Genomic DNA, 23,555 nt, shown 5'->3' with positions numbered 1-23,555 from the left:
GACAAGGAACAGGTCTTTAGAGACTAGTTTACTGTACCTTAGTCGTATTGCCATTATATGACTTCCACAGTGGTGATATGTTCTAAAAATTACCCAGCAGTATTTTCTATTTATGAATTTTAAATTACACATGTGGTGTTTGTGTACTCTCACCGTGAACTTGATGTTGAAATAAAATTATATGCTTAGCAAAGGGCAGTTGAGCCAAATACCCACTGAAGCCTTCCAGATGATAATAGGTTACTAAACAAATAGACCTTAAAAAATAACGTCATTTTATGTGATTGTGCTAAATTAAACCATTTAGTTTTTCTTTAGGATGAAATCTTTTCTGGTCTGTCCACTGTAGCTATTTTCGAATGTATTTTAAAGACTTGAAGTTTTAGGAAGACTGTGACAAGTTTATTTTTAAATGAACTTAATCTAACAATATCTACCTCATATTTTGTTCAAGGCCTTAATCACATAGTTAGTAGAGGTCTGGCATCAAAGTGGGGAAGAGCTGCTTTCAGATCCTGATACATTTGGCTGTTTGGCTATCGGTAAGGGGACTCTTGGTACCCCTAGGAACTTCTTAAGACTAATTTATTTTGTAGTCCCATGGAAAAAGTTTTCACATTGAGAGTTCTTGTGAATGAAATCACAGGTCCAGACTCTTCTCCCAAAAAAACCCCAGCAATGTGAGAGGGGGAGAATTCAACTATTTTGAGCTGTGTTGAAGGTCTTTTTTTTTTTTTATAAAGGGAATAAACATTTTTTAGTAGAATAGGTCCATCCCTCCCCCCCGCCCCAGTCTCAAGAACTTAGAAGGTATGGGAAGCTAAGAAAGAAAGTGTGTCATCTAAAAAAATTTCTCTCACTAAAAATCTTCTGGAAATGAAAGGCAAAATAGTATAGTAGGGGCAGCTAGGTGGTGCAGTGGATAGAGCACTGGACCTGGATTCACAAGGACCGGAGTTCAAATCTGGCCTCAGACCCTTGACACTAACTAGCCGAATTCAAATCTGGCCTCAGACCCTTGACACTAACTAGCATGTCACTTAACCCCCACTGCCCCTCAATAAACAAAACAAAACAAAATGGTACAGTAGAGAAAATACTAGCTTTGGAGTCCTTTATGCCTTTCCAATGTTTTAGTTCGCCACATGACAAGCTTGCAACCAACTTCCAAACATCTGACCCACTAAAGTGTAAACACTTGGTAATCTTTTTCAGTTTTCTTTCCCAAATCCTTGTTTGAAAGATGGAAATTTCAGTAAGATATGGAAAAAAGTAAAAATGAATTATAGCCAGTCAGAGACTTTACTGTTCTCAATTTAAGACTGTGTCCTTAACCTAATCTATACATCTGAAACAGTCTGAATTAGCTGGCTTTTCAGTGAAAACCTTGTTTTTATTTCTCCTGCAATCAATTAGATTCTATCCTGTAAATGGTAGAAAAGGAATTTGGACTTCTCTATCAAAAGTATTTGTTATGCAAAATAAAGAAGATGGTTGGAACTTTCGTTCTCTTAATTCCTGGGATTCTGGAGAGGTTTTCTGTAGCTGTGGAATGAACAGATAAGAATTGAGTATTAGAGCTTCCATCTAAAAGACTTGAACATGCTACTTAAAATATTACTGTGCTTATTTAATACATTAATTTTCTGAGAACCCTATAAAATCATGCCTGGCTTCTGTGAAACTTTTTAACTTTGTGGGGAGAGAAGTTCCTCTAAAACAAAACTTTAGTGGGAAAAATTTTCTGAGGACTATTCCATATTAGACCTAACCGGGTAGGTGTGATCATGTTTCAGGGAAATGTTTAATAATTATTCTCTCTCTCTCTTTTTTTTTAACTACCATGAAGACATAATAGTTATGGTGTGTGGTATAAGTCAGAGAGTTTGGAAAACCTGTGTTCAAGTTTTTTCTCTTGATACATAGTGATTCTGTGACCACAGATAAAAGTCATTTAACCTTGGTACCCCCATCAACATTCTAAAGCTTGTTTCAGATGAATTACAATCGAATCATAGGTCTCTTCCTTCCCTCCACATCTCATCCCCCAAATGTAGACAGTATAATGCTAATAAAATAGCCTGACATTCTCTGGTGCTAATGTTGCTAATGTATCATTAATGATGCATTCACTGTGTCAGCACCTTCCAGTTACAACAAATACTGAATATCTTTATGCATATCTATATCTATATACACACACGTACACAGAAGTAGAGTCAGTCTTGAGTTCTCATAAGGTTCAGTGATCAAGTTCTCAATTTAAGATAGAGTGAGGATTTTTTTTCTTTTTTTGTATCATTAGGCTTAATATTTTGGGGAAAATTTTTATATAAAGCTTTAAATATGATAAAGAGCTCAGAGGCCATCTGGTCCAACCCATAAGGCAGAATGAATTATTTTAAAAATTTAAGTGGGAGAGGGCAGCTAGGTAGTGCAGTGGATAAAGCACTGGCTCTGGATTCAGGAGGACCTGAGTACAAATCCAGCCTCAGACACTAGACACTTAACTAGCTGTGTGACCCTGGGCAAGTCAATTAATCCTCATTCCCCCCTTCCCCCCCCAAATTAAGTGGGAGGGTGACTAAAGTAATCAACTAGAACCATAGAAGTTGAAATAATTTTGAAAATAAGGGAACTATACTTTTACAGCACCTACATAGTCTTGATAGAAAAATCATAATGTATATGAAACAAAATACACGAAATGAGTGTTATAATTGTTATTGATGCAGTGAATCTTTCACTAATGAGAAGCTTTAGTGTCTGGATTTATGGGGCTGCTTTATTATTTATGTTGCAGCCATTTGAAATGGATGGTTAAGTGAATTCGAAGATTATGAAGCTGACAATTTCATTCTTTAAATGGAATCTTATGCCATTTGTAATAAAGTACTGAAGGCTTTTTCCCTTTTAGAAATGGAGCTTTGTAATGGGATATTACCATGTTATAAATGTAAAATAGGATTAAAGTAGCATGGAAAAACATGATTTAATGCAAAGTAAAGAGAGACAAGAAAACAATATACAAAGTGACTATAACAATGAAAATGGAAAGAACAGCACCCACAAAATAATTAAAAATCAATGTATCAGGGAAGGGGATAAAGAGAAGGGCAAAAGAAGGAAGGGCAGAGTGGGGGAGGGGACAGACAGAAGCAAATCCCTTTTGAAGAGTGATAGGATGAAAGGAGATGGATAATAGAATAAATATCATGGGGAAGGGAAACAGTTAACAATAGTAATCATCAAAAAGAGAAAAGGGGGGAAAAATTGTACAAAAAATATTTATAGCAACTCTCGGTGGAAGCTAAGAATTGAGAATCAAGGGAATGTCCATCAATTGAGGAATGATGGAAAAAGCTGTGCTATATGATTTTAGTGGAATGGTCTTGTGCTACAGGAAATGACAAACAGGATGATCCCCGAAAAACCTGGAAAGACTAATGAACATCGATGTATAGTGAAGTGAGCAGAGCTGGGAGGACATTATGCATAGTGATAGCAGTATTGGTCATTGAGCAATTGTGAATGACTTAACTACTCTCAGCAATGCAATGATCCAAGACAATCCCAAGGAACTAATGAGGAACCTTACTATGCACCCCCATAGAAAGAACTGATAAAAAGAACATTTGTGGATTATACATATATAAACTGGTCGCGATCTTGTGGAGAGGGGAGGAAAGGGAGGGAGAGAGAAAAATTTGGAACTCTAAATCTTATGAAAATGAATGTTAAAAACTACCCTTACATGTAACTGGAAAAAATAAAATAAATATTTGTTGCTAAAAAAAAATGAATGTATTGATGACATAGAACAAGCATGGTCTCAAAAAGAAATGAGGAGAATGCCCCTTTCCCTCCCCAAGTTCTTTGTAGAGGTGGGAGGTCCATGGGTGTAGGGTAATGCATGTATTTTCAGATTTTTATTTTTGGTATGTTGATGGGTTTGTGAGGTTCTCTTCCCCCCTCCACTCCTCAAAAAAAAAAAATAAGAATTAAGGCAATGGGGAAAAAAAAGATAAGATTTTAAAAAAATGGAACTTTATTCAGAACTTTTATACTTTCTTTTTTAGTCAGGTTTTTTAGACTATGTGGGGTTTCATGAATAAGACCTTTTTGAATAGCATCATATCTCATCTTGTTTTTCAGGGGAACTGTATCAATTTGACTGAAGCCTTGACACTCTATGAAGAACAACTTAGCCGGCTTTATTGTCCTGTGGAATTCTCAAAGGAAATTGTATGTGTTCCCTCATACATGGAATTGTATCCTTTTTTTTTTTTGAATGGAATTTGTGCCGAATACCCAAGGAGCCTAGATTCATGTTGTAAACTAAATGATGGTTATTTATTTTTTGACCAGAATTATCCTTTTGGTTTGGGGAAGCTTCCTGTAATGAAACTCCTTTTACCAAAGCTGACTATTAATCTTTAGAAATTTGCCTGGGGCATTAACATTAAGAATCAATGAGGTAATAATTGTAAAACTCTTAGTAACAGTGCCTGGCACGTAGTAAGCATTAAATACATTTTAGCTCTTGTTATCATTGTTATTGTTATTTAAGGAGTTTGGCCAGGGTCGTGCAGATGGTATATGTTAGAGTTGGAACTTGAACCCAGCTCATCCAGATTATGAGAGCAGTATTTTATCTATGATGTCACAGCTACTGAAGTGGATTCATTAGGTACCCCATGTGGTATTTCCACATGACACCCAGAAAACCTATTTCTGTCTTGGATGGTGACTAAGCTTATGATTTCATTGGTATTAGGAACTTCTAAGGGAGAAAACTCCCTTTACCAAGGCAGTTGGGCACCTCCTTTGCAAGAATAGTGGAGAATTGTGAGATTACAATGTCTTGACCCCAAGGTCACAAAGCCAGAGTGTGTGAGAGGTGGGCCTTGAGCGTAGCTCTTCCTGACCAGAAGCCAGTTCTGTATCCAATGTACTATGCTGCCTGTCATATTTACCTTTTAGACCTAACTTTTTAGGACCTAGCCTCCATCAGTTATCATACGATTTTCTTTATTGCAGGATTTTTGTCCCAAATTAAAATAGGGACCTTGGACAGTGGTAAGAACAGTGGAAGATGCTAGTTTAGCAAGTTTGAAGCAATTAGGAAAACATCTGCAGTGAGGTAGGAACTGGTAATGAATAAATGGAAGATCATATGTAATTATGATTGTCATATTATGATAATTATAATAACATCTAACATTTATATAGCAAATGTTATCTCATTATGTCCTCACAACAACCCCGGGAGGTAGGTGATATCATTATATCCCCATTTTATGGTTGTGGAAACTGATTGCTTACTATTACCTAGGCTTATTAAAGAAACTTTGAGCCTAATCTTAAAGGAAGCCAGGGGAACTGAGAGGTATCTTGTTGACTAAATGATCTGTATATCTCCCCAAAGTTTTATTTTAAGTAATAGAATTTCAGTCATATTAAGGAAATGAAGAGAGAAATTTCAGGTAGTGTGTAAGGTGGTCACTTTAAAAAAAGTAGTATCTTATTTTATTTTTCCCAATTACATGCAACAACAAATTTTTAACATTTAAAAAAATGTTCCAAATGGATTTCCAAATTCTCTCCCTCCCATTCCCCCCACCCAGATGGTAATTGATTTGATATAGGTTATACATGTGCAGTCATGCAAAACATATTTCCATGTTATTTATGTTGTGAAGGAAAACAGACCAAAAAAACAAAACCCAGTAAAAAATGAAGAATGAAACATAGTTTGCTTCAATCTGCATTCAGACTCCATCAAGTACTTTCTCTGAATGTAGATAACCTTTTTCATCATGAGTCCTTTAGAATTGGCTTGGATCATTGTATTGCTGAGAGTAAGTCATTCACAGCTGATCCTAGTATAATATTGCTGCTACTATATACAATGTACAATATACATATATATATATATATATATATATTTTTAGTGAGGCAATTGGGGTTAAGTGACTTGCCCAGGGTCACACAGCTAGTAAGTGTTAAGTGTCTGAGGCCGGATTTGAACTCAGGTACTCCTGACTCCAGGGCCGGTGCTCTATCCACTGCGCCACCTAGCTGCCCCTATATATATATTTTTAAAAATTAGTTTTTATCTTTTCTACTTTTGGATATTTTCTCATGGTAGGGTTGGGGAGTAATATGAGGATGATGTGAAGAGTCAAGAAGTATAAATAATGGAGGGAACCATACAGACTTAAGATAGGAGCCAGCAAAATTTTAGTGAAGTGCTTTTTTTTATATAAACTATTAAAAAGGAATAGTAGTATCTGCTTGTTTACTGCTAATACTTATACTTGGGTACCTAGGGGTATTTGTGCTGCTCTGTCAAACTGAAGGGTAACTGAACTTGAGATCTAGGGAAGAGAGAATCTTAAAAGCAGGCACAGAACTACCAAAGCACAACAATATTGTATGAGAGGAAGCAGCCCCACACTTGAGTAGCCCCTGAAGATATCATTATATTTCAAGTTAGTGTGTTAATTCATGGGCCTCAGTTTCCTCATCTATAAAATACGGAGATTTGACTTTGTCTCTAAATCCATGATAGCCATTTCATGTTTGGAAATTAGTTAGGTTTAACATATATTATTTAAGAAAACTAGGAAATAAATAATATGTTTAGAAAGATTTCCATTAACATTTTTGTAATTTTTTAAAGGAATGCTTGAAATGAGTAAATTTTAGGCATTTGGAAAATTCACTCAGATGAGGATCATCTCATTCCTTGAGCATGAATAAACAAGACTGCTGTGCCAGTTTTTGTATGTGAAGGCAGGTTAGTTTTTATATTTCTCTTCTTTTTTTTTTTAGTGAGGCAATTGGGGTTAAGTGACTTGCTCTGAGGGTCACACAGCTAGTAAGTGTTAAGTATCTGAGGCCGGATTTGAACTCAGGTACTCCTGACTCTAGGGCCAGTGCTCTATCCACTGCGCCACCTAGCCGCCCCGTCCTTATATTTCTAAGTGGGAATTTTTAATGATAGCTACTGTAAAAGTAGAGCTAATTTGCTTTAAAGAGTGAGTATAGATTACCAGTCCTCAGGAAAATGAGGTTTATGAATTATGACTGTTAATCCCATGGGTTTATGTAATGCTTCTTTTGAGTTTACCTTATAATTAAGTTAGGTTAGCATCACTGGATGCTTCTTTTGGAATTCTTTTCTTTCCTTAGAGAATAGAATGGGGGAAAATAACTTTCATTTTTTTTTCCCTAGAAAAAATGTTGAATGGTGGTTAAAGAAATCTCTTCAGACTAATGGGTATTAAGGAAGTGCAAACAATCTCCTGGAAAGATCAAAGCTCCAATTTAGTTTTTTGTATCTAGCCCAGGGGTTCCCAACATCTGTGAACTCATTTCTTGACTAGAATATCTTGACAACAGCCCCAGCGGTAGCAGTAAGCTATAAAATCAAAATATCAATAACAGACCAATACAAAAATTAAAACCAAAGGTTTCCCCATATAAATGTCAGCTCCTCCTGTAGTTCCAGGTAGCTCAACCCATACCTACATAGGAATCCTTTATTCAGTTTCCTCAAAAGATCATCAAGCTGGGGGCAGATAGGGGGTGCAGTGGATAAAATACCGGCCCTGGATTCAGGAGTACCTGAGTTCAAATCCAGCCTCAGACATTTGACACTTACTAGCTGTGTAACCCTGGGCAAGTCACTTAACCCTCATTGCCCTGCAAAAAAAAAAAAAGATCATCAAGCTCCTCTGAAAATTTCTGGTGATGGGGAACTGCCTACCTTCTAAAGGCAGCCTATTCTACTTTGGAGCATATAAGAAAGTTAGGAAGCTTTTTTTGTAGCATCTAGATTTTTCAGTGACTATTGACCAACAACTTATATTTCTTCCCTCACCCTTGCCTTTGGCAAGTGTGCAGTTTAAATTATGGTAAATATGGTAAATTTCAAAAAATCACTAAATTGAACATTTCTCCCAAGTGCATGAATTCCCCAAAACTTTCTTGATCCCTGTCACCAGAGGCTGTTAAAACAGCATTACAGAACAAGAGAAATTTTTGGAAATCACTAATTTATTATTTTGTCTGACTATGTATAATTGTTAGTCTTTTCCATTTATTTATTTTTCTTATTTTCTATCTTTTTTTATTGTTCAGTAGCGTAAGAGAAGGAAGAGAAAATCATTTGATTTCATGGAGGGTCCCTTAGGCAATCTCCAACTCATTTATGTAACATAGCCCCTCATTCATGCTTTTTCCATTTCATAGATGGTATCAGAAAGTGATCTAAAGGCCTAGTCATTTTTAGTACACAAAAAAGATTAGGTTTTCATCCAGACTCTGGTATGTGTGACATTTTAACTGGTACTTAAAGACTTTTTCTTTGAATGACATATGTTTGTGTTCCTTGACTTTCTTTCCCCTCCCATCAGGTGGGTATTTTACACTGTTTGGAAGAAAACTGAATTTTGAAGATTATTCTTGCCTGCATATCTCCATCTTGAACCTTTTAAATTATATGCTCTAGATGACCCTGAAATTAGTCATTCTATTGATTGTGAATTCCTTAAAAAGTTTTTTTATTATTATTTTAATTTAAAAAGCAAATGGAAAATGTATATTTTGATGAGCTCTAGGGTGTTATTTTTTGAAAGTCAACTTAAAGATGAATTGGCAGCAATGCTGCTGAATGCACTGAACCTTTTAGAATGTGATCCTTGTATTTCTCTGTTAATGTAGGCTTTTATGATAGAGCTGTGTGTGTGTGTGTGTGTGTGTGTGTGTGTGTGTGTTTGTGTGTGTGTGAGTGAAAGAGAAAGAATATGAATGGATATGTGGAGGTGCATGAGGTATGAGTTTTCTTTTTTTCCTTTTTTTGAGTTTCATTCTTTTAAAAATTTCATTGTTAAGGGATATTTGAAAATATGTATATTTTTCCTTTTCCAAAAGTCAATTCTGTTTTTAGAAATTGGGTTTAAGGAAACTTTAAAGTGAATAACAGTGCTTCCATTATAAAAAGTAATTTTTTGTGTGTTTTTTAAAAACTTATTCTCAATATTGTAGTCCCATAAAACATTCTTACCCTGATGTGATTGTAGCTCTGTTTTTTATATATGTAGATGTATATACGTATGTACATCCACATATATAGTTTCATTAACCAATTTGTACAATAGACATCTTTCCCTTGTCTTCCCTCTCACCTCAGTTCATTACACATGCAAATTTATTTTTCTTGTAAACTTGAACTCTGATGTTAGGTTAATCAATATAATTTTGGTACCAAACACATTGAAAGTCAAAGCATGCTCCCATATTCCATATCACACTCTGGTATGAGGCGCTCTTTGGATGGCTAGCTACTCCAGGAATTTACAGGAGTACCTTTGTTTCAGAGAGTTGTAGTTAACTTAGATATATACATAAGAGAACTAAGCAGCCCAAAGCTCTGCACTTCTCACATTATGGGGAGTGGGTGGGGGGTGAGTTGATAGATCATAAGAAGCATATAGGTATCAGTTTTCCAAGTTTAGCAATTCACATAGGTCACAGTACATATCTGTTTGTTATATTTGTTGAAATTTAGAGTATTTCAAAGTTAAGATTTGAGATGTCTAAGATTTCTTCCCTTGGACATTTCTTCCCTATATCTTTTTGAAAAGTTTAAGTTTGCTGATTGGATCAATTCATTTATGGTAAGTTTGCTGTAAGCAGACCATTGTAAATGAGATATTCTTTACCACTTCTAAGGAGGAAGAAAGATACTTTTTATAATGCTGAAGGGAGAAATTTTTTTAAAGCAGCACTCTCTTTCCCAAATTCTGCATTTCAGAAGAAACAAATTTTCTTTAAAAAGTAAGGCATTTTAACTGCTTGATTTATTGGGGTGGGAGGGAAGAGAAGAGATATTAATGGTTCCCCTTATTCAGTATATAGGATAAAACACGATGTTATAACCGGACCTGTCTTTAACCAACAAATAGTTTTTGTAGTGTTAGACATGTAGTAAAATTTGTCTTTGACAGCCTTTGTAAAATGGACAAGCTTGTCTTTGAGAATGCTTGCAGAAACAAAGGCTGGGTATAATGTTCATATATATGTTTATATCTGAACATTATAGAATATACACACATACAAATTATACACACATAATATATAATGGTGCTGTTAATGTTTAAATACCATTTGAGTTGAACAGAGGGAGGGAGCATTTTCCTTCTCCATTGAAAAACCCACCACCACTGAAAAGCAACTTGAAATAATTGTGCTTGCCTATGTGGTGCTGGGGATATGGTATGACCAGCATCCAGGCATAACTTGAACTTTGAACTTGACGATCAGATCAACTTGTGGGCTGAAGCAGGATATCCAGCGATCAGTCTGGGGGCACAGGTCCTGCTACAAAGACACCAAGTTAGAAATATGTGTGGTGGGTTTGTACATTCAGGTCCCTGGAAAGGTACATTCAGTACAAAGGTATATGGGGTGGGTGGGTAGGGGGAATAAGGGGAGGGCATGGGAGAGGGGAGGGATAAGGAAAATGTGTTGTGTGAAACTAATAATGCACACAACTCCTATAATTTTCTTATTGTCATTATTTGCGTGGAGAAAGAATGACCTTTGTGGTTTGGAAATATTTTGTAGTTACTTTAAAAAGATAGCATGCAAAATACTGAATACTGGTGACTTTATTTGCTATTGCTGAAGAGATTCTGCAGAAATGTTTAAAGAGTGAAGCACTGTCATTTAAGATTTATTTTTAATGCTGTAGTGTAAAATTTAAAGCTCAATTCCCTCTGTACAGTGAGCTTTTGAATGGAACGTACTATATATAGCTCAATATATAGCCTTTTTTTTTCATTGAAAAGCAAATGTGGACATAGTTATTATGAGCTCAATTCCACACCTATCAATAAGTACCAAGAATTGGTTTGTGTCTAATTGTATTCTTTGCACCAAATGCTGCTTCCACCTAGAAATGTGATTTAAAAAAAGAAAAAAACAAAAACTTGATTGATAGTGATTTGACTGTGCTCAAGAAAGATTGCTGGCAATGTATTGGCTGCTGTAGTGCAGTGCATATGTTAAATAAAGGTATGCTATGACCACTTGGGCAGTTACCTTATTCATTTGGATCCATTATAATTTTCCAAAGTTGGGCTTGCTACCGCCTAACTTGGTTTATTACCTACCTCTTTATTTTGATCTGAACACCACTTCACCGGCCCCCCCCCCCCCCGCCCCGTTTTTGCCTTTTATGGTGATGGGAGGGACCCATAACAAGGCACTGACAAGGGCTATAGTTGTTTGCCCCTCTTCCAACTCCAAGGCTTGAAGCAGGGTGGGCCAGGGAGGTACTAGGGGGTGTGAATTGAGTCTTGATGGCACCTTTGAGCAAAGCCTTGGTCCTTTTTTGCTCTGCTTTATCCTCTTCTCTAAAAGTAGCAGCTATTTAGTAAAAGGATATATATGCTTTGCTTTGTACTTTGCTTATAAATGACTGTGTATGTGTGTGGGGAAACTTATTGGGGATTTTCAGAAAAGCAAGGGGGAAAGTGAATTGATGGAGTAGTTTAGGAGTCAGAAGTCCCAGTGTTTCTAGTCCCAGTTTTTATTCAGTGGCCATGGAGCAATCCTCATTTTGTTTTCACCCTCTCCCCTGCCCTCAAACACAGGTCCTTGCCCTAAAGAGATTACAGGTTCTGTTTTTAATGGGTTTATTGTTCTTGAGCTTAGCAGATAAATCTAACTGTCGCCTTGATGCTCCCCCAAAACGATTGGGGGACCTCACTGGAATTCCTGGATTTGAGTGGTAGTTAATCTGTCAGTACTGATTTGGGAGTAGTAAGAAAGTCAGATCTCTTGTCACATGATTGATCCAATCTCAAGTACCATTGTGCTTTGTTCATCCCTATTTCATTGCTAAATAGAGCTCCCAGGTGAAGGAACTCCCTCTACCAATGCAGGTTTCAGTTGTATAGACCATGGGTGTCAAACTCTTATCTTCAAGTGGCCCATTGCGCTCTAGAGTGCAGCTTGAATCAGATTAAAATGCAAGTGGGGAATTCTTCACAAATAAAATACAGTGAAACATAATATAGTTTTCAGTATACAACCCTCAGGGATCCCTTTGTGAGGTTTAGTGGCCCCCATTTCTGTTTGTCTAGAAGGCAGCATGAAAAGATGCAAGAGAAAGCTTCAGCCAAGAATAATGGATTCTGCACACCTGAGTATAATCTCATGGGGAAAAACTTGAACCTTTATAGAATCAATGAGTTCCAGCCATTCCTTTTGGGGAAAAAAAAATGAGGAAACAGGTTCAGAGACATTAAATGATTTTCCCAGCTTTACCTGGTAAGTGAATTCTTAAGACTACTGGCCATCAATCAACAAATAGAGTTACAGAGTATCTACTATGTGCTATAAGCACCTTGCTAACCTCAGGATAGAAAGATGAGAAAACAGCCCTTGCCTTCAAGGAGTTTGTTTGAATGGAGGAAAAATTAATATGTTTACATAATGTACATATGTATACTTAAATGCACATAAAATATAACTTTCATACAATATAGTAATATTTAATATGGAATTTTTATATATATATATATATAAATATAGAAAATCTAGGGTAATTAAGTAGTACAGTGGATTGAGTACAGGGTCCAGGGTCAGGAAGTTCAAATCCTGCCTCAGACTTATTAGCTGTGTGATTCTGGGCAGGTCAATTTAATTTTGTTTGCCTCAGTTGCTCATCTGTAAAATGAGCTGGGGAAGGAAATGACAAACCACTAGAGTCTCTTTGCCATGGAAACCCAAAAAAGGGTCATGAAAAATCAGACACGCTGAACAACATAAAATATGTGTGTGTGCGCACATGTATGTATGTGTATACTGTAGACGAAAGTTTCAGGAGGGACGGCACTAGGAGCAGCTCAGTGGGGTGTCAGGCTCTTAGTTCTCCAGTACTCCATGAAAACTGGAGTTTTTAAATCTTAAAATTCAGTCACTATGAACAATACATTTTATGTATTAATATGTAAAAACATGTATGTGTGATATATATATATATATTTCCAATTTGACTTCACTCCAAATTTATCATACCCTCTGGAATCTTACCATCTTGGCAGACTATTAACTCTGAAACATGTACCCCCTTAGTACCCTCAGTATCTTCAGTACCCCCTGCCCCTGGGACCCCACCATCTTTCTAAGTGGAAAAGATAGAGTGGAGAACTCCTTCCATAGCCTTCACTTAAGTTTGGCTCTCCGATTGATCATTTCCTGCCTGGCTTGGATTTCTGTGGACTTCATACTCTCCCTTACTCTTCTGCTTTTCAGCTTCATTTTGTGTATTGTCTTTCCATGTTAGATTGTAAGCTCTTCGAGAGCAGGAATTGTCTTGTCTGTCTTTGTAGCCCCAATTTACCACAGTGTTACAGCAGCTAGGTGACACAGTGGATAGAATGCCAGGCCTTCACGAATGGCCTCAGACACTAGCTGTATGACCCTGTGCAAGTCATTTAACTATGCTTCAGTTTCCTCATCTATAAAAGGAACAGGAGAAGGAAATGGCAAACTCCTCCAGTATCTTGGCCAAGAAAGCACCAAAATGGGGTCAAGAGATGATCACAACTGGATAACAAGATAGTGGGCACTAAATGTTTATTGACTGGTTAGATAGTTTCTAAGATGAGGAAGATGCCCTTTTGTATGGCATATTTTGCGGTTTTATATTCATGTCTACAAGGACCCAGGACTTAATTTTAAGTTTAGAACTTTGGGGTAGGGGGGTTGAGGTGGTTCTGAAGCACCTCATTTGGATTCTTAGTGAGCCAAGAGAATGTCATATGGGAATAGGTTACGTAACTTATCAACGTTTACCCTCATGAATATTTAAATATTTAATATTTAAAACAAGATTGGGCCTTTAAGATTTAAGTCCAGACTGTCTTATTTACAGATAAAGAAGCTGAGTCCCCAATCAAGTCTAATAGTTTGACTAGTATCACACTGGATTATTTATCATTTTCTTTGCACATTCTGTGCATAAATTCTTGAAACATGGTGTGAACCCTGATATAAAATAACCTTCTTTTTTTGGAGAAGGGATAAAGTGAGTTTTTGAAAGGCTTAAAATGGAAATTCCGGAAGGTGGGTGGAAGAATATATTCAAAGAATAGCTGTATATTTTCCAGGTTTTTTTTTTTTTCTCCTCATCATTTTAGATAGAAATGTTTAAGGGAAACAACAGGGAAGGACTGCCAGGAACATAGCAATTTGGTTTACCAAGATCATTATATTTAGTACTCTAATGTCTAGCTTTTGGGGTAGGGGTGGGGGGGATGTTGAATTTAAGGAAAGTAAACATTTGGTCCTGATTATACCGTGTTATGGTGGTTTATGTCAGTAGGTTGTGCCATATGACCAATGAAGAACATTGGAGGAGAAGCAGAAAGGCTATCTCAACCAGGTTCTCAATACAGCAAGTGTCCCCTACTCCCCAAGCAATTCCTTATCCTGCTCAGCACAGTAGCTGATCCCGAACCTCTTTTTTCAGTCCTTCCTTCCCCCACCTTCTCTGCTGAGTACTTAACCTCATATAACAGAAAATCCTGAGTCCATTCAGGAGCACTCTCACTTTTCTCTCCAATCACATATGTCTCTGATGTCATTGTCAGCCATTTCCTCCTTTACACCAGTCTCCAAGAATGAAGTGGCTGTTCTGCTTGCCAAGGCCAGTCCTTCGTGTACCCTTGTTTGCTTTCCCTCCCAACCTCACTAGAAGATTGCTCCAATATCTTTTTGTTTTGTAGTATATTCACAGATTATGTCCTGTATAATTTTTATTTTTTCAAGTAAGAAGCATTTTTATTAAGAATGTTTTTTGTTATTTTCAATTACATGTACCATTTTTTAACATTTGTTTTTTTTTATCATTTTTTTGGGGGGGTGAGGCAATTGGGGTTAAGTGACTTGCCCAGGGTCACACAGCTAGTAAGTGTCAAGTGTCTGAGGTCAGACTTGAACTCAGGTCCTCCTGACTCCAGGGCTGATGCTCTGTCCACTATATTACCTAGCTGCCCCTTTTTATAATTTTTGAATTCCAAATTCTTTTCCTCCCTTCCCTTCTCCCTTCTTGAGAAGGCAAGCACTTTGATCTAGATTATATATGTGTAGTCATGTAAAACATTTTCATATTTGCAACATGTTGCAAAGAAGAACAACACAGATTAAAAAGAAAAAGAAAGTAAAAAAGGTATGTTTCAGTCTGCCACCACTTCTTTCTCTGGAGGTGGATAGCATTTTTCTTAAGTTTTATATTGCTGAGAATAGCTAAGTCATTCACAATTGATCATTGTACAATATTGCTGAGTAACAAACATTTGTTGTTGTATGGCCTTTATTCTTTTTTTAAATGCCTTTATTCTTGAAGAGAACCATGACATTGGGAGGTGATAATCATGACTTGCAGTGAATTTGATTTAAGTGAGGAAGGGCTGTGCAAAGTCCTTAGCCTCACTCTTTCCTCCAGAGCCATCAGGGTCCGACGGCAAGATATATTTATCAGGAAGATTGAAGATGGCCCCAGATGTTTGAGGCAAATAGGATTAATTGACTTGCTTAGGGTCACACAGCTAGTAGTGTCAAGTGTCTGAGGCCTTATTTGAACTTGGGTCCTCCTGATTCCAGGAACAGTGCTGTATCTGCTACACCACCTAGGTGCCCAACAAGCATTTAAAATGTTTCCCATTGATGTTCCCCTATTGAGCAATTAAAAGAAAGAAAACAAATGCTTCAGGACATACCTATATTATCTGGCGAAACAAATTCTCATATTACTCATATCTTTTGTCAATCTTCATCTTTCTTTCCTTGCATTTTACACTTTACCACCTTCTAGAAATTTCGCTGGATTTTTAATATGCTTTTCTAGTTCTCACACCTGTCTGAACACTTCTTGTCATCCTTTTTTTCCAGGTTGATCATCCATATCTGTATGCCCAAACTGTAATGGGCATTAGTCTCCCTCCCGGGCTCTAATTGCCCATCGGACATTTTGGACTAGATTACTTTTAGATAAAGTCATATCAAATTCCAACACATTCAAAACTGAATTCATAATTTTTGTCTCTTCCCACCTCACCCCCAACTCTGTTTGCCCCAGTTTCCTCATCTGTAAAACAAGTTGGAAAAGGAAATGGCAAACCACTCCAATGTCTTTGTCAAGAAAACCCCAAAAGGGGTCATGAAGAGTCAGACACGACTGAAATAACAGGACAACAACAAGATTTCCCTGCTTCCAATATCTCTCCTCTCTGGGCCACCTTTCAGACAAATGCCGTTTTCCTAAAAGATAGGTCTGCCAATATTACCCTATTAAATAAATAAACCCAAGTGCCCCCCCTGTTGTTTGTAGAAGCAAACAGAAGTTCACTTATTTGATCTTCTCTCCCCAGCTTGCCGCACTCTACAGTTCCTGACACATGACATTCTCTCTTCTGTCTCTAAATTGTGTTCCATACCTGAAATATTCTTCCCCCCTCAAATCTTCCTCTTAGAATTCCTTGTCTCATTTAAGGCTTAGCTTGAGCACCTCCTCCATGAAGCAAGTGCCCAATCTTTCTCCTAACTCCCTTATTTTGTATATAATCTATGGCAAATGTACATATTTCCTCTCCTAATGGAATGTAAGCTCTTTGACAACAGGGACTGTCCTTTTTATCTTTGCATCCCTAGTGTTTCAAACAGTGCCTGGCACACAGCAGGTCACCTAATCCAACATCTTCATTTCATATACGAGTAAACTGAAGCCCAGAGAGAGTAAGTGAAATAGGCACAGAATCACCCAGAAAGCAATCCATTGATTCAAGATAGTAAGTTAACATACAGAATGAAGTTTGAAATATAGAAAGCCTTTTTTCTTCAAATGCAAACTCCTGTACTATGAAGAATGGATTTAGGGGGATGAGAAAGTGACCCTGAGTCACTTTTAACTTTCAACAGTTAACATATAATCTAAAAATCTGTTTATTGCTTTCAAAAGTAGAATTAAACCCACATCCTAACTTTGCATGTTAGAGATTGAATGTTAAGCATTCCCAAAAAGCACTTAGCATTTTTTTCAAAGCACTCAGAGCTAGTATGATGAATAATTTCACCCAAATCAGTTGGAAAAATTAGTACATTTTGTTCAAGGGCTTTTTTTTTCTTTTTTGGTGGAGGGTAGGGGTTGGGTTGTTTTCAACAGTACTGGAAGTTTGTCTTAACTTTGGGATTTTCTACCTCTTCTTCCATTTAAAAAAAATTACCTTTTTGTGACTTTTGTTTAAGTCTGTGTCTTTGGTATGTGTATGTAGGGGGGCAAGGTTTAGATTTTGGACCAGAAGTGTATGACTATTTTTGAACTTTTGGTGGTTTTTTGGTATTAATTTTTGTTTTGGATGAATAGCCTATTAAATACATTTGAGGAAGACAAGTACAAAATGGAATTGCAACTAACATCTTTTTTAAAAAGTCTTTGTACTTTGTACTTCCTAGCATCTAACATGATTCTTTGAACATAAATAATAATAAATGAATGAATAAACAAATAGCTGAATATCATCTTCAAAGGTACAACTCTGAAAGGAATCATTAAATTTAATGACAAACAAATATTTACAACCCTTTTGTCTCATCCTATCTCTTCTTATTTAGAAAATGCCATACTAGAAATCAATTCATCCCTTTTATTCATTTCAGTAAATCTAAACAACATAAGACTCTAGGGAGAGGGAACAGTTTATTTATCTGACAGCCATCCATTTAGCATCAGTGAGCCCACAAATATTTGGGACAATAAAATTCAGATGAGAAGAGATTTTAGAAATAGTAAGTGGCAGAGATAGAGATTGAATTCTGGTCTTCTGACTCCAAGTCCAGCACTTTTTCCAATAAGGCAGGGTGCTCCCTAATATACTGAAACTGACAAACTTATAAACACACACTTGATAATATTATAGAGGATATATTTTTTTTATTAAGAGAGGAAAACTATAGAAATCATAGAATGAAATAAATCTCCATTCACTCACAGTTCAGAGTATGAGGATTACTTTTGGCAGGGGCCCTTCCCCAGAAGTCCTGCTATGCACCCTGTTGCCTGAAAGAATGTAGTTCTTATATAGTCTGTAACGCACCTTCTCCTTACCTCTACACAGTAGAATCAACTCAGATACTATCTTCTAGACAAAGCTTTTCTTGATCACTCTAGCTATTAGCAAATGAACAAGTATTTATTAAGCACCTACTATGTGCCAGCCACTGACCTAAATGCTTTATGAATATTATCTCATTTGTTCCTCATATAAAGCCTGGAAGGTAGGTGCTATTATTTTTAATAATTCATTTCCCCCAATTACAGGTAAAGACAATTTTTTTTTTTTGGTGAGGCAATTGGGTTTAAGTGACTTGCCTAGGGTCACACAGCTAGTAAGTGTCAAATGTCTGAGGCAGAATTTGAACTCAGGTCCTCCTGACTCCAGGGCTGGTGCTCTATCCACTGTGCCACCTAGCTGCTCCTATGCAAAGACAATTTTTAACATTTATTTTAAAAACATTTTTGAGTTCCAAATTTTCTCCCTCAGGCCTTTCTGACTACCAGGTCCAGTGTTCTATCCATTGTGTCACTTATCTGTGCCCACCCATCCTCTCAAAACTTGATTTGAAGCTTTTTTTTTTTTTTTTTTTAGTGAGGCAATTGGGGTTAAGTGACTTGCCCAGGGTCACACAGCTAGTAAGTGTTAAGTGTCTGAGGCCAGATTTGAACTCAGGTACTCCTGACTCCAGGGCCGGTGCTCTATCCACTGCGCCACCTAGCTGCCCCTTAAAGCATTTATTAATATAACTATAGATAGATTGGATTTCTTTGTCTGAAAACTGCCTGTTCGATCCTTTGACCATTTGTCAATTGGGGAATGATTTTTATTTTTATAAATTTGGCTCAGTTCTCTATATATTTGAGAAACGAGGCCTTTATCAGATACTTGTTTCAAAAAATTTCCCCTCCGTTTTTCTACTTTCCTTATTAATTTGGTTACACTGGTTTTGTTTGTGCAAAAACTTCAATTTTATATAATCAAAATTATTTTACGTTTTGTAATGCCCTCTATATATTCTGTGGTCCTAATCTTCCCTTTTCTGTAGATCTGACAGATAAACTATTCCATGTTCTAATTTGCTTATGGTATCACCCTTTATGTGTGAATCATGTACCCATTTTGACCTAACATAGTAAACACTTAATAAATGCTCTATCGTTTATCTAACACACACACTCTCAGTTTCTGTGTCTTTGTCTCTGTCTCTCTCTAATAAAGGGGGATTTGCTTAGTCGTAGCTGGGGAAGGACATTCAATAAGAATATGCTTCAAGGACACTGAGGGTTGATTTAGTAAAGCTCCTTTGCCTCTGAATTGCCCAGTTCAAAGCTAAGCTACAGCTCTCATGGCTGTTTTCAATCAGGTAACCTGGAAATGATATCAATCACTTGAGATATCAATCAAATCCCAAGGATGATCTCAGTACCTTTTAAGTAAAATTATCCCAGCCTACATGGGTTGGGATTTAGAAAATTACTCCCAACATGGGTGCCCACTTTAAAATAAAAGGAAATGCATTCTATATTCTCCCATATCACCATGATCTCAGTCTCTGAACCTTTCCAGGAATGATCTGATCTGTAAAATGTAGAAAACCATTCCAGCTCTCACATTCTCTTTCTCATTTTGTTTCAAAGTTTCATATCTTCACCTGTAATCAAACTAGATAATGATAACTTTTTGTAGTAAAAGTACAGTAGAAGCCTACATCTGATTCATAATTTTTCTAATTAGTCTTTTGTTCTCTCTAGTCATTAGCTATAACTTCATATAAAAAAGCTAATGCCTGTAACAGGACACTGAATGGCAAAAAGATAATCCAGTATCTGGCAAGATCTAGATAGTCCAATTGGGGCCATAGAGTACTCAGTGGCAGAGATCACAATGGGAGTAGCTTCAATGAGAAGGTTTCTAATTATTGACTTTGGGAAGTTGTATTGTTTAGGATACATTTGCTATTCTAGGAACATCTGAGACTGAGCCTAGGTGCCTTGAAATATGTCCTTAAACTCCCCTTTCTGGAGCACCAGGTTGAACATAGGTGCCTTAAATTTTGCCCTCAAAGTCTTGGGTTCACAACATGCCTATGTCCTGATTGGGAGTGACCCAGATTTAAGAGAATCTATAGGCACTAGTGACATGAGAGATTGTTGATTGTACATAGGCTTATTCCTTTTTCTAGTTCAATGCAAAGAACATCTTACATGGAAGATTCATCAAATGGATGTGCTTTTCGGTAGGTGGGGACTCAGAGCTTTGATTGTTTACCTCTATACCAGCCATACTTCTTAGATGACCAAAGCTACCTAGAGACAGAGCTGAAGGATACATCTACTATCTGAGAATTATCAAGTATTTGACACTTTCCCTCTAGATTTGAATGGATTCCAAAACAAGGCTGCATCAAGAACTATAAAATCTGTGTATTTCTAACATTTACCTTGTCATGGGGGGCTGATTTTTTCCCCATTTTAAAAAATGAAAACAAAAGAGAAAAGGTCATTTAAAACACCCTATTATTTTGTTTGCTTCATACTTTGACTGTAGCATAAACTGTCAACTTTGTTCTTTTCAAGGTAAAACTTTCCTCCACCCTTTCCTCAAGGAATAGAGGATAATCTATCTGAAGTTGGAGGGAACCTCAGAGTTTATCTAGTCCAACTCCTTTATGTTATAAATGAGGAAATGGGTCTAGGCAGGTCAAATTTGCCTAAGATCACACAGGTCTTAAGTGTCAAAAATGAAGTTGGAATCCAGACCTGAGCATGTGCCTGTTCCCTGCTTTTTATTGAGGACTCCCCAAACACACAATTAGGATGGCTCTTGTGACTGCGAGTCATACAGTATCTCACCTTCAAATCAGTCTCACTCTCCTTATTTGCAGAGCTCTTCTCCCAGCTCAACCATGATGTGAACCCTAAGGCCATCTCATCTTGTCCCAGTTATTGATTATGCCAAATGTTAGACTGGGAGGTGGGGGGTGGGGTAACACCAGCACCATATGAACAAAATTTCAATATTGGAACAAAATGAGATACTCACGAGTCATTGAATACTTAACAAAAAGGTTTATTGTGCCCTAACACATCAAGAATATGCAAAAGGATACAGTTGGATACATTATACATTATAATCTTCATTATGGAAACTACATCTATATAGCAGGACAGAGTATGGCAGATATGGTTACTTCTGTAGTCTTCAGACATACACCAAGTTGGAGGGGGGGGCTGCACCTCTATAATGGGTGGATTTTTTATGTACCTGGATGGCCAGGAAATTGAATCAGGGAATCAGGGGTCTATCAGGTTCCTTGATAGCTTTGTTTCCTTTCAGGAAAAACTGACCTTTGCTGCCTAAGGTATGGGCCTAACCCATGATGAAGGAAGGGCAAAAGGGGAGGCAGGCATAGGCCCAACATATGTTGTGGGAAAATATGGGTAGATATTCGTCTTATTATAAATGACTCCAAAGATGATGAGCAATTTCATTTTCTCTAGGGCTGATCCTTCAGCTTCTACACTAGAAGGAAGCATTGTTTTTTTCCTACTGACTGAGTTCTTGCTAGGAAAATGAATATTATGGCTGATTAAGAAGATGGTATCTCAGAACAGTGTTTGGATTTCTAAACCTTGGATTAAGACATAGGAATGTCAGGCTCTTAGCCAAGTATGGAATGCATCTTCTGAGACCTGGTAAAAATATAGCTGCCTTGAGACTTATGAGTATGATGGAGATGGCTTTAAACTGAAAATGGAGGGCAAAGGAGAAAACTGCTCACATATTTCTTGTAAGCCAGATACCATCGAGAGTATCAAGTATAACCAAGATTGAAAAATATTGATGGAGAAGCCCAGTAATTCACAGGAGACAGTATCCAAGAAGAGGGGCAGGAATAAAACTTTTGGCCTTGGATATCCCTAAACAAATGAGCCCATTATGGGTAATAAACTGAGATGAACTTGAGACCTTAATGCAAGGAGGCATATTAAGTCTCACTGAGACTTGATGGTATGTGACTCATGTCTAGAATATGAATTTATGGAAAATTAAGTCATGAGTCATGAGTCATGTGTCGTTGGACCAAGTTACCTCTGAATTTTGTCCAATTTTGAGACAGGGATAACTTAAAGACAACTGGACAACTCATACTACATATGGCTTACCTGACATCAGTATGGTAGTGGGTTCTGAGCCTTCAGCCATTTCATCTTGGAAGACTGTATAAGAAGTCATAATCGACAACAGTGTCTAGTACTACACTGAGATACATTTTCTACTATGCCATCCTTGGTTCCTTGTAAGAGTCTCCTTCCTAAGATGCCTCAATTTCAGGATTGGAGGAGACTTGAGAGGTTCATCTGATCCATCCTGTACATTAACAGGAATTCTCTATAGCATTCCTCAAAAATACTCATAAAGCTTCTCCTTGTAGACCTTCTGGTGATGAGGAATCTGCTAGTCCCTGAGGATGCAGCCAGTTCTACTTTTGAATAGTTTGAGTTGTCAGTTTTTCCTTAAATTGAGCCAAAAGTTGCCTTTCTGCAACTTACATCCACAGCAATGGCTTGGTATGGTAGGAAGAATACTGGTCTTGACTCGATCCTGTCTCCTCCTATCTTCTCTAGCAAATTGCTCCCATAATCAACACCCTCCCTCCCCCCAAATAATTTTTTTCATAAGGAAGATAGATTTATTGCTTTACAAAAAGGAGTTTAAAAAACTTTTAAGACAAAACCAAACGAAAAAATCATGCCACTTTTAGAACTCTTAGAGAGCCTCATAAAATAGGCTCTTTTAAAGACACTTGTATGTCTCCTATAGCCAGCTCAAATTGTCTCAAGAACTGATTATTAAATTGTCAATGTGGGCATTTACACCTTGCAATTGGCAAATACTATAAGTGATTTATTGGGGTTTTTTTTTTTGGTCTAGTCTTGACATTCTTTTTTTCTTTCTTTTTTTTTCCTGGGGCAGTGAGGGTTAAGTGACTTGCTCAGGGTCACACAGCTAGTAAGTGTCAAGTTTCTGAGGCCGAATTTGAACTCAGGTCATCCTGAATTTAGGGCCAGCGCTTTATCCACTGTGCCACATAGCTGCCCCCTTTTTTGGTCTAAAGAAAGTAATGAAGAAAATGTTAATAATGAAAATTAAACTTAAAAGTATGTTGTGTACATTCTCCCACCCTGAAAGCTGTTCGTTAAACATTTAGCAGCATGTCCTACTTGCAACCAACAGACTGTAAATCACACACACACACACACACACACACACACATTCATACACACACACATAATGGGGCAACATTATGGATCAGAGACTCAGGATCAATGTTACCCTTCCTGATACCCACAAACATACCAAGTCTTAAAAAACCTTCACTAGAATCTACCATCCCCTTAAACTTTCTTTTTTCCCCCT

At 37.1% G+C, this 23,555-nt stretch overlaps 1 protein-coding gene across 1 annotated transcript in view; it reads left to right on the top strand.

Annotated features, from left to right (window-relative positions):
- The window catches only part of SMS (spermine synthase), a 70,644-nt gene extending 60,172 nt beyond the window's left edge, over positions 1 to 10,472 (top strand). Inside the window, exons 10-11 of the mRNA XM_043996119.1 lie at positions 4,156 to 4,271; positions 8,424 to 10,472. Of these exons, the coding sequence (XP_043852054.1) occupies positions 4,156 to 4,271; positions 8,424 to 8,463 (156 nt within the window). The 3' untranslated portion in view covers positions 8,464 to 10,472. The remainder of the gene's footprint in view (positions 1 to 4,155; positions 4,272 to 8,423) is intronic.
- The last annotated feature ends 13,083 nt before the right edge of the window (positions 10,473 to 23,555 follow it).

The sequence above is a fragment of the Dromiciops gliroides genome, chromosome 3 (genome assembly GCF_019393635.1).
Source record: "Dromiciops gliroides isolate mDroGli1 chromosome 3, mDroGli1.pri, whole genome shotgun sequence".
Taxonomy (NCBI): domain Eukaryota; kingdom Metazoa; phylum Chordata; class Mammalia; order Microbiotheria; family Microbiotheriidae; genus Dromiciops; species Dromiciops gliroides.
Note: the sequence above shows the minus strand (reverse complement) of the source record. Positions and strands in the feature narration are given on the sequence as shown.